Below are 12,366 nucleotides of genomic sequence, written 5' to 3' on the forward strand. Positions count from 1 at the left end.
TATAAAATACCCATGAGTCCATGCTAATATAAATGAGTGAAAATATAGGAAAGAGGTCTGCAGAAGAATTCCAAACAGTTTTCGTAGATCCTCCACCCTCAGAGATAGAACAAAAGTCCCCGCTCGCTTTAAGTGCAGGTTGCACAAGGTGACTTTATTCCAAAGAGTACAATATGGCCAGGAGGGGAGGTAGGATCACTTTACACTTAGAGAAGCCTGCCAGGCACCCTCAGCAGGTGATCAAGGTCCTCGTCAACAGCATAAGTCATGTTCATAGTGTATACTCTTGGTTTGATGTTATGAAAATGGAACTTTGCCTTGTGGTCTTCCTCCTAAAAACACATAAGCCCAGTCTAATGGTGAGAAAGACATTGGACATCCCAGTTGAGGGACATCATACAAAATATCCAACCAGTAGTCAAAACTCCAGGTTATGAGAAACAAAAATGTGAGAAGCTGTCACAGCCAAGAGAAGCCTAAGGAGACGTGACCAAGTGTAATGTAAACGAAATGGGATTCTGGAACAGAGAAAGGACGTTAGGGGAAAACTGAGGCAATCTGAATAAAGTATGGAATAGAGGAAACTGGGGGTTGGGTAAACGGGAACTCTGTATTATCTTTGTAGTAGTAGTTTGATAAATCTAAAGTTTAGAGCATCTTTATTCCTGTCCTACAATTATACTAGCAATTATACTCCAATAAAGACGTTAAAATAGATAAAGCTTAGAGCAGAAGTTAGAGTGAAAGTTTAAAGTTTAGAGTGAAGGAAAAGAATCAGTATCACTATTATATATTTTCAATAAGTGGGAAAATCCCTGATGGGAAAATAAAGTGAAATTGCAGTTAATAATTTGGCATCATAAGTTTATTCAGCCTCTCTCATTATTGGACCCCTCATTCTTCCCTGTCATTCAAGTAACAGCTAGCTCAAGAATACCACACATCCGTTCCCTAGGCAGAACCTCATTTTTCCATGGGTGAAAAACATAATTTCTTTGGCTTAAATTTATTTCTAGACATTGAGATAGAAAGTGAGGCTCCCAGGTTTCTGAAGCAAAGACAACTCTATGTCTAATGACAAATAAGAGGTGGGTCTGTATTCAGCTGATAATTGTAAGAATTAAGTTTTCTTGTGCGTAGAAACCTTCACTCTTGCTTTGGTTCCCGGCACTTAATTGTATTCAGCTCTCTAACACTTCAATACCATTTTACTCCAGATTACAGAGCACATCTGTTTCTAGTCTGTCTCCCTTTCTTTATTCTCCTTTCCTCCCTTTTGTAGGCTGCCCTTTCTCCTCTCTTGCCAGCTACCTGTTCACGTCCTTGTCTGCCACAGCTCAGTTCAGATCCTCAGTGGAACTTCTTTTGCGTTTGGAGACATTATGACACTTCAGCATTTGAATATTTTCCAACTTCTATCATATGTGTTTTTCCTCCTCAGATTGTCAGCTCCTTGGAAGAAACACCACTTCTCAGATTGCCTTTGTATTTCTGCTCTTTTTGATTGATAAAGCAGATGTCAAAAATGACTTTACGGTGCTGTGTGAATTGGCTTAAGCCCTGCAGGGGTTGAGTCCGTCTGATGTTCACCAAATTTCCTCTTCATGTTGCCCTGTTGATACAGCATTGGTGCTGGATTCTTGATAAGGTGTGTGACTGAAACTGTGATTATAAGGTGAGCAAGCAGATAATACCTTGTGAATTTTCAAACATTGTGAGTGAACTTTCAAAGGGAAAATTATTTTACACCATTGTGCCTAACACACTTTCAAAGCTGCAAGCAGTTTATTTACTGATCATTAGCATATCCATTAAATAAATGTCTGCAGTCAAACATAGTCTGACCAGTCTTTTGGTAAACAAGCTACCCCATCTAGACAAAAATTGATGACACCAGCTTCCAATTAGCCAGAACACAATGATGTGATTTGACGTTAAGTTAGTAATGCTCTGAGTTTTAACTATCTTCAGTTAGTTTTTTATTCTCCCTTCCACTCCTTGCCCAAGTTATCTTATTTTCTGTTTTGCTTCATGTTGTTGTTTCATTCTTACGTTGCAGCTTGTGTTAAGTGCATCACTTCATGGCATCCAATTAGAGAATCCTTAGATAAGCATGACTTGGCCTGCCTACATAAAAATGTTCTTTAAAATCTAGCTAGATTCCTTTTCCTATCTGCAACTAAGCCCACCAGAGCTCTTTGGATTAACTCATGGGCCATAACATAACAAAACAGGGCTTTATTCCCCATCACTAAATCTGGTCTCTACTTTGAAGTTAACCAAATTCCATCTTTGGTTAGATTCTTTACTGCAGTCTTAAACTAATCGATAGGAGACCCCCCCCTTTTTTTTACTCATACCAGAGTTATCGGTGACAAAACCTGGCAATTATTTAATACTTATTTTACAATGACTATTAAGAAAAAAAAGCATAATAAATTACATGAGAGCTATGTGTGATTAGAAGAGTTTGCTACATGAAAACTCAGAATTTCCCTTTTTCTTTGTAAACCAGTAATCTTTATTTCACCTATCACTCTCAGTGCCTCCCACCCCCATGAAAGCATTTGGGGATATAGAAATGGTAATATTCTTGAACCTGAATGTAAAAGCTTAATGCTATTTGGCAACCAAAGACATTTGAATGATGATATATATGAAAGGAATTGAGTGGGAAACTAAGAAGCTCATACAGACGTCTAGGGAAAAAGTGGTAGATTATATGCATCTAATTTTGCAGCCTCCTAAAGCCCCACTAAGATGAAGAGCCTTTTCCCTTCAAGGCATAAAGCTATGGGGCGCAAAGGAAAATAGAAGTACCAACAAGCTTGTGGGAACCGGGAAAAGCTAGACAGAAGGAGCAACAAGCTGGGCAGAACTGAAAAAGCTAAGTCTGAAAGTAGTTGTGGAGAAAACTAGGAACAAACCTAATTCTAATCCCCAGGAAAATCCCAAAAGATCTCAGGAATTTGTAGACTCAAGGACTTCTAAAAGTAGAGCCAAAATACAATTGTTAACAGTTTGTCTAAGAAGTTGTTAATTACCTAGTCCACCCCCCTCCCCCCTCCCTCGCCAATCCTGCAACTGCCCCCAAGCCACCACCCACTCCATCATCAACACCCTGAATAGGGCATAACCAGCTAGTCCCCTCCCCAGCAGAAGAATGGAGGTTTATCTGCTTATTCTCTGGAGAGGGTAAAGACAAAGAGGGCCTCTAAATTAGTAGACTACAGGCCCAGTTGTGGGGAGGAGTGCCAAACAGAAAATAGGAGAATTAAATAAATGTGCATGTTGGTTGTTGAACCAGTTCCTCTTCTCTTCTTTATTTGGTTCCCAGAATACTGGAACCAAGACTTTATCCTCCAGGCAGGAGACTGGAAAATTCTTCAGAGTGGACCAGCCCAAGAGGAAAGATCTAAATGTACTGAAAATCCCAAGTTCTCCAATAATATGGCCCAGCTAGATCACTCACAGAGATGGCTACAGATGGTTAGCCTCACACATATACTCAGAGCTTCCAGTTTTTGGTCCCTCACTATTAAATATTAATAAACAACCAAGAATTACCAGATATCTGTGGAAACGATTTAACATGAAAGAGAGAAAACAAAGAAGAGCACACTGGAGAAGAAAAAACTATGTGAGATAGGTAAAATATAAAAACAAAACAAAACTATTATTAATAGCCTCAGAGATATAAGAAAGATATCACAACTATGAAACAAACAGGATGCTCTGAACATGCAGAGCAAAAAGTTAAAATCTGAAATATGAGAGCAGAAATGAAAGAATCAAAAGTAAACAGAAAAATGCAAAAAAGATAGAGTTCCAGTCTAAAAGAAGATAAGTAGAGTTCTATCATCTAACAATAAGTCCCAGAAAGAGAGACTAGAAAAACTGGGGGTAGGGAGAGACATTAAGAAAATAATTCAGGAAAATTCCTTAAAATCAAAAGACATGAATTTCAAGAGTAAAAGGCTTTGATGTCCTAACACACCAGTGTGAATAGATATACATCTGTATGAACTTTCAAACCCTGGGACCAAAAATAAGTTCCTAAAACTTCCAGAGAGAAAATAAGTCATATATAAAAGAAGCTGAAATGCTTCAGACTTTTCATCGGTGACATTGGAATCTAGAAGATAGTGGAGAAATGCCTTTTGAATTCTGAAGAAAACTGAGTTTTAATCTAGAATTTTATAACCAGCCATACTATCAGTCAAGTACAAGGGAAGAATAAGATATTTTTTGGACATGCAAGTTCTCAAATTTTTTCCTCTTTTACCTTTCAGAAAGCTGCTGAAGTCTACACTTCACCAAAATGAGGGAGTAAACAAAGAAAGAGAAAGTTATGGAATACTGAAAATTATCTGTGCATGGGACCCTGTGCAGATGAGAAGTGAAGGGGATCCTCTGGATAAGGTGAGAGAACAGGTAACCAGGCCAGACTGGAACCAATTAAAAATCTCTGGGAGATTCTTCTCCAAGATATGAAATTGATGGAATATTGGATACATCTGAAAGTCTTTCAAGGAGATTTAGGCCAGAGGTTAACAAACCACAGCCTGAAGTCCAAATCTAACCTAAGGCCTAATTTTTTTCCTGCCTGTAAGCTACAGAGGTTTTCTTTCTTTCTTTTTTTTTTTAAATTATTATTTATTTTGGCTGTGCCGGGTCTTAGTTGCGTCATGCAGACTTCTTAGTTGCAGCATGTGGACTCTTAGTTGCAGCATGCATGCAGGATCTAGTTCCCTGACCAGGGATCAAACCTGGGCCCCCTTCATTGGGAGCGCAGAATCTTATGCACTGGACCACCAAGGAAGTCCCTACAAAGGGTTATTTACATTTTTAAAGGGTTGGATCAAAAAAAATGTAGCAAACTGTATGTGAACCAGAAAACCTAAAATATATACTATCTATCTCTTTCACAGAAAATGTTTGCTGACCCCTGATTTAGACATCTGGTGAAAATTTGGGGGGTTTAATTAGAGATCTGTGTATAGAAAGCCAGACAAACAGAAATTTACACACACACACACACAATTGTTGATTTCACGTAAAAGAAAAGGTTGTGCAACTGAAGAGATGGTAAAGCAAACGTGTTATGTAGAAATAGGAAGGAGAACATTGAGGACTGGGCTAAAATAGTTGAATGTGGGTGTCTCTAGGAATGGGGTAATGGCAGAAGGAGGGAAGGTGGGATTATTGATTTTTCATTAAAAAAGCCTTGTAGGGCTTCCCTGGTGGTGCAGTGGTTGAGAGTCCGCCTGCCAATGCAGGGGACACAGGTTCGTGCTCTGGTCCAGGAAGATCCCACGTGCCACAGAGCGGTTGGACCTGTGAGCCGTGGCCGCTGAGCCTGCGCGTCCGGAGCCTGTGCTCCGCGACGGGAGAGGTCACAACAGTGAGAGGCCCGCGTACTGCAAAAAAAAAAAAAAAAAAAAGCCTTGTAGAAGTATTTAACTTTTAAACAATTTAGCTTTTAGTTTGATAAAAATTAACAGGACCAGAAGAAGGAAGGGGAGGTAAGGGGGACAGTAAGTACATAAGAAAGCATGAAATGTGTACCCCATTGTTCCTTTGGAAACTGCTGGATAATTCTGAATGGTTGACTCTGTCCCTCCCCTGGCATCGAGCCCACCTTTGGTAGTTTGATGAGAGGAGGCTCAGTTTCTCACATGAAGGTCTGCATAAAAGACAAAAGAAAACTGAAGAAGTGTAGGTTTAGAAGGAGGTAGGTATAATAATATTTGGAGGTTCTTTATTATACAAAATGGTTGAAAGTAATTTGCATTGAGGTACTAATACTGGGGTGTATTGTTTGTAAAGTACAGAGATGTACAAGAAGATACTGTTATCTTGAAAAAAACGGCACAGGGAAAAATCATTTTTTCCATTTCTGAATTTTCCACACTGGGATTGGGACAAAGTCAATGCTCAATAAATGCACATTGACTAAATAAAAGAATCTATAAAAATACCTCATAAAGATGGAAGAAATCTTAGGTACATTAGACCAAGAAAATTAGGGTGATTTAAATCTGAGTAAAAGTGGTCATGAATTCTCACCAGAAATTAATAAAAAGCTATTTTTCTGTATTACAGTCACAACTGTCTTGAAAAATTCTATTACTACATAATAAGATTCAAGGCTACGTCTGAAATATTTGGGATTTAAATGAACTTGCCTTGCTGAGTACATTAATTTCTTTTTTTTTAAATTGAATTATAGTTTTGTTTTGTTTTGTTTTGTTTTTTGCCATTCTGCGCGGCTTGCAGGATCTTAGTTCCCTGACCAGGGATTGAACCTGGGTCCCAGCAGTGAAAGCACTGAGTCCTAACCACTGGATTGCCAGGAAGTTCCCAAACTATAGTTGATTTACAATGTTTCAGGTATATAGCAAAGTGATTCAGTTATATAGACATATAGATAGATTATATAGATAGATAGATGTATAGATCTACCTATATATATTCTTTTTCAGATTCTTTTCCATTTTAGGTCATTACAAGATATTGAATATAGTTCCCTGTGCCATACAGTAGGTCCTTGTTGTTTATCTATTTTATATACAGTGGTGTATATCTGTTAATCCCAAATTACCAATTTGTCCCTCCCCCCCTTTCCCCCTTTGGTAACCATAAGTTTGTTTTATATGTCTGTGAGTTTTGTACATTTTTTTAGATTTCACATATAAGTGATATCATATGATATTTGTCTTTGTCTGGCTTACTTCACTTAGTGTAATAATCTCTAGGTCCATCCATGTTGCTGCAAAAGGCATTATTTCATTCTTTTATATGGCTGAGTAATATTCCATTGTGTGTGTGTCTGTGTGTGTATGTATATCTGTATATCTATATATATAGATACAGATATACATATATATATATACCACATCGTCTTTATACATTCATCTGTCAATGGATATTTAGGCTGCTTCAGTACATTAATTTCTTTTTTTTTTGAATTTTAGAATTTTATTTATTTTTTTATACAGCAGGTTCTTATTAATTATCTATTTTATACATATTAGTGTATACATGTCAATCCCAATCTCCCAATTCATCCCACCACCACGCCCTGCCACTTTCCCCCTTTGGTGTCCACTTGGGCGGCCAGCATCTTTGTCTCAGGTCTCCCTGGACAGAGAACTAACCAACAGGAAAGTGATATTGCCTTCCTTTTTTGAAAAAGCAGCTGTTTGTTTTCCATAACCACATCTCTATAAGTACTTTATGAGGTGCGGCCACCATGCCATGATTATCGGCAACAGAGAGTCAAAGAGAACACGATAAAACAGTGACCAGGAAAACAGAGTATTGTTGAAACAGGGAGGGGTCAATTCTTGGAAAGGGGTGGTCCAGATGAACCTGGTGTCAGGTGATCAGGCCTAATCTTATACGTCTGGTGGTCACAGCCGAAGAGTGTGATGAAGACCAGGCAGTGTATCAGATATAACCAACACATACTGTGTGCAAGGGTACTGTCCTGGGTCTTTTTTTTTACACACATTACCTACCTTACTGTAATCCTATAATGGGCTTATTATTACACCAATCTGTAATAATAAGATGAGGAAAATAATGCTCAGGAAGAGTAAGTGGTTTATTTTTCCTCATGGAAACATAGCTGGTAAGAGACAGAGCTGGGTGTTCTGACCTCGACTCCTTGACTCTGAAATAACAAACCCATCGCAAGAGTCACGAGACTCACCTTAAGTCTAGGGCCGCCCATCAGAGTCAAGGAACTAGGGAAACTGGACTTGAGGTAACTTCAGTTCATCTAGAGGGCTTCCCAGTCTCCCTTTGGGGCAGGAGTCGCTCCAGGGTGCAGCGTGCCTGGGCCTGTCAAGAGTAGTAGTTGAGTCCTGATAAGATAAAGCAAGTGGATTAATCTGCTTAGAGAGAAGCGCAGATTCTGACTGTGTCTTGAGGAGGAGTAGTGGAGAATCAGAGCTGCCATGTATAGGAACAGACCCCAGAGCTTGGATGGGCCTTTAGGGAGTGTTTTGTCCACTGACTTGAGAAAATTATCCAAGCCAAATAACACCAGCCACTGTCGAAGCAGAATGACAAGTACGTTCCTTGAGATTATACCTAAAGGGAAGACAAGAAGAAAGGAAAGTGGGGATGTTCCCAGGCCTTTGATCTTGTCTACCTGACACAGGCCTCTCGTCCCCCACCCACAGACTTCCTGAGGCAGGAAGTGGTGACATGGCCCTGGGTTTGTCAGCCCTCTCCTGCTCTGAGTCATCAGGATTGCTGGCATAGTTCTCCAGGAGATCTCCAAGGAGATAATTCACTCCCCTTTTAGGGGCTTGGCATCAGTGGCAAATCACTCGTGAACTGCCAGACTTCCATCCAGTGTGAGATCTCCTCCTTGGAACGTCTCTCAGGGTCCTTACAAGCAGTATCTTCTGACTTCTATTAACATTATCCTATAGTAACTAACTCTAAGTGTGGTGGGGGGGCTGTTGGTTATCAAAATAGACAGTGGAATGAATTACAGTGAATTTTAACCATTCCCCCATTGTGGAATGTGAATATGGTTTCCAATATGTGTTATTCTAAACAATTTAAAGAGAACATCTTTCTACATAAATGTGTGCCTGTGGACGAGTTTCTGTAGGATAGATCTCTAGATGTGGAACTGAGGGGTCATTTAATTTATTTTATTTATTAATTTTTTAATTAGTTAATTTATTTTTGGCTGCGTTGGGTCTTCATTGCTGTGCGGAGGCTACTCTTCATTGCAGTGCGTGGGCTTCTCATTGCGGTGGCTTCTCTTGTTGTGGAGCACAGCACCTAGGCACATGGGCTTCAGTAGTTGTGGCACGTGGGCTCAGTATTTGTGGCTCGCGGGCTCTAGAGCTCTGGCTCAGTAGTTGTGGCGCACGGGCTTAGTTGCTCTGCGGCATGTGGGATCTTCTCGGACTAGGGCTCAAACTGTGTCCCCTGCATTGGTAGGCGGATTCTTAACCACTGTGCCACCGGGAAAGCCCAAGGGTCATTTAATTTACATAGGGGAAAAAATAACATAAATATAAGTATTTATGTTGTTTTAATTTACCCTATTTAAAGCCTTTTTATTATGGAGATTTACAAACAAATATAAAATTAGAACGGTAGAATGAATGCCCACTACCCCTTTATGAACTCACAGCCACCCTTAATTTACCTTTTCCCCTGCCTTCCCTCCCCTTGATTATTTTGAAGCAAATCTCAGACATTGTATCATTTCATTTGTAACTATTTCAGTATGCGTCACTTCAAGATGATTCTTTAAAAAAAACATAACCACAGCACTATCTTTGTACCTCAAAATTGAATATAATCCAGATATGTCAAATATTTAAGATCTGAATAGGTTCTCAAAAATTGTCCTTAAAAAAAAAAAGAATATTTACCCTTCCACCAACAGTACTGCAGAATTCTGGAGGGAAAGACAGTGTACAAGGGAAGGAACTTGCATTAGCCAATGTTGAAATGTGGAAAGCGACACCAAGAAATGGCAATGTAGCAAGAGAGGAAGCTGAACCCACCAGTGGTCTCTGAGCTCTCCTCATACATTTCACCGCCCCCCCAAAGAACAGTCTTGAATAGCAGACGACATCAAAAGGCAGCTGTGCTTTTCTCAGAATAAAACAGCTGAGTTAAACAATCAAAACCAAACAGCTGTACTGCCTTTGGATTTAGTGTTACATTAAAATTAGATGTTTTCTTCCCCCCACCACCCTTTTCTTTTCTTTTCTTTTCTTTTTTTTGAGGAAAGAAACAATTGAAGAGTTTTATTTTAGACATAAATGTTATGTTCAAATCACGTGCACACAGCCCACAGTAAAATGTTAGTTATTATGGAAATTTGGCTGATAACATTGTCACACATAAGTCTATGGGGTCTAGACCCCATAAGTCTAGACCCTTTCTCTATTGTTTTCATTATTCAATACTACTTAATTATTTAGAATTTGCCTGTGTACAGTGAACACTATTTATGATCCAGAAGTCGAAGTTCACATGCAAATTTTTCAGATATTTTATTTGTAAAAAATATTCCATGGAATTAAAACAACTTAAACTTGATTTTTAAACAAGGATTATTTCTTTCCTTTATAGAAAAGTTAATTATTATCTTAAAATCTAAACTAAATGGAACAATACAAGCAAAAAAACAAAACACGGTCTTAATTCTTCCTTAAAATAAGCCTATAACCTTCCAAAGAATAAAGGTAATACTATTCGTTAAAATTTACATTACAAAATATGACTTGATTGTAGAAATATAGTTAAGTTTAAAGAAGAAAATAAAGATTCCTGTGGTTCCACCATTTATTCTTCATATATAACCTGGTATACATGCTAGACACCAGTCAGAGGTAACTACCGGCCATTCATAAATCCATTTTGCAAACTTAAGGGTTACACTGTTCATTTTCGTCTGTAGTCTGCTTTGTTTTCTACCTAGGTCATGATAATTTTTCCATGTCATTAAATATTTTTCATGACATAATTAACATAGTCCCACAAAAGTGTTTTTAACTTTTTTCTCTCCATGAGTACATTCTGGGAGTCAGACTCTCTAGAAGCAGAAAAGAGGAGGCCGACTTGAAACCAACGCTTTTCAAATTATGTGTGAGGAAGGAGAGTTTTAAAATTTTCCAATCTTGGGAATTCCCTGGCAGTCCAGCGGTTACGACTTGGCGCTTTCACTGCTGGGACCTGGGTTCAGTTCCTAGTCAGAGAACTAAGATCCCACAAGCCGAGCTGTGTGGCCAAAAATAAATAAATAAATAAAAAGTAAAATTTCCAATCTATTATGGACTGAGAGTTTTAAAAATATGATAAAAATAAGAGAAATGAAACATTAATTTCAGAAACAATTTTCAAGAAAATATTTAATAGAAAAATAGAATAAATGTATACCAAGTACCAGCCCAAACTTTTAATTTTATTTATTTATTTGGTTGCAGGATCTTAGTTCCCCAACCAGAGATTGAACCCACGCCCCCGGCAGTGAAAGCACAGGCGTCCTAACCACAGCACCGCCAGGGAATTCCCACAAGCCTTTTAATATTAGATGTGATAGATATCAAATTACTCTGTGAAATGGTTGTATAAATTTCAGAGTGTTTATTGTCAGTATTTTTTATTGATATTATCACAGGCCAGTGGCAGTTACATGGACTGTACTTTGATTACATTACTTTAGACCTTCCCAAGAACATTAAGTAAATACTTCTCTTCCTAAACAGTCAGGGGTGGAAAGGTTAAATAATAATTTTAATTTGCTATTTGAGAGTTGAGCCAACAACCTTCAACTCTCCTTCACTTTCCACACACGGGCAGGCCCAGCAGGGTCCTCAGGATGTCTTGGTGGATGGTCACAGGAGTGTCATTCTTTGGGCTTTCCTTACCATTCCTGAAAAAAGGTGTGTGCAAGAAACCTATCTTTCTATCTCTCCTCTACCTCCAGCTCCTTTAAGAATGATCCCAGCTTTGCAGACGCCGTCACCCCGGAACTTCCTGCGCTGCCCAACCATGGTCAACCCTACCGTGTTCTTTGACATCGCCATCGACGGCGAGCCCTTGGGCCGCGTCTCCTTCGAGCTGTTTGCAGACAAAGTTCCAAAGACAGCCGAAAACTTTCGTGCTCTGAGCACTGGGGAGAAAGGCTTTGGTTATAAAGGTTCCTGCTTTCACAGAACAATTCCGGGATTTATGTGCCAGGGTGGTGACTTCACACGCCATAATGGCACTGGTGGCAAGTCCATCTATGGGGAGAAATTTGATGATGAGAATTTCCCCCTGAAGCATACGGGTCCTGGCATCTTTTCCATGGTAAATGCTGGCCCCAACACAAACGGTTCCCAGTTTTTCATCTGCACTGCCAAGACTGAGTGCTTGGATGGCAAGCATGTGGTCTTTGGCAAGGTGAAAGAGGGCATGGATATTGTGGAAGCCATGGAGCGCTTTGGGTCCAGGAATGGCAAGACCAGCAAGAAGATCACCATTGCTGACTGTGGACAAATCTAATAATAAATTTGACTTGTGTTTTATCTTAACCACCAGACCATTCCTTCTGTAGCTCAGGAGAGCACCCCTTCATCCCCATCTGCTTGAAATATCCTATAATCTTTGTGTTCTCATTGCACTTCTTTGGGTTCCATATTTTCCTTATTCCCCTCCAAGTTTAGCTGAATTGCAAAGTTAAGTTTATGGTTATGAAATAAAAACTAAACAACCAAAAAAAAAAAAAAAATCAATGATCCCAGACTGCTCTCTGAATGAGCCAACCAATAAAGTGGCCCACGTAGCTCTTGCTTTTATTATGATTGATTCCTTTTTTTGCGGTACGCGGGCCTC

At 39.2% G+C, this 12,366-nt stretch overlaps 1 protein-coding gene across 1 annotated transcript; it reads left to right on the top strand.

Moving 5' to 3' along the window:
* The first annotated feature begins 11,502 nt into the window (after window positions 1–11,502).
* LOC116743203 (peptidyl-prolyl cis-trans isomerase A-like) lies at window positions 11,503–12,128 on the top strand. The gene has a single exon (XM_032611529.1). It carries the CDS (start codon window positions 11,542–11,544, stop codon window positions 12,034–12,036), a length of 495 nt encoding a protein of 164 aa, XP_032467420.1. The 5' UTR covers window positions 11,503–11,541; the 3' UTR covers window positions 12,037–12,128.
* The last annotated feature ends 238 nt before the right edge of the window (window positions 12,129–12,366 follow it).

Source organism: Phocoena sinus, chromosome 18 (assembly GCF_008692025.1).
Source record: "Phocoena sinus isolate mPhoSin1 chromosome 18, mPhoSin1.pri, whole genome shotgun sequence".
NCBI lineage: Eukaryota > Metazoa > Chordata > Mammalia > Artiodactyla > Phocoenidae > Phocoena > Phocoena sinus.

Coding starts and splice junctions, on each gene's coding strand:
- LOC116743203 (XM_032611529.1), top strand. CDS start 11,542: ATGGTCAACCCTACCGTGTTCTTTGACATCGCCATCGACGGCGAGCCC.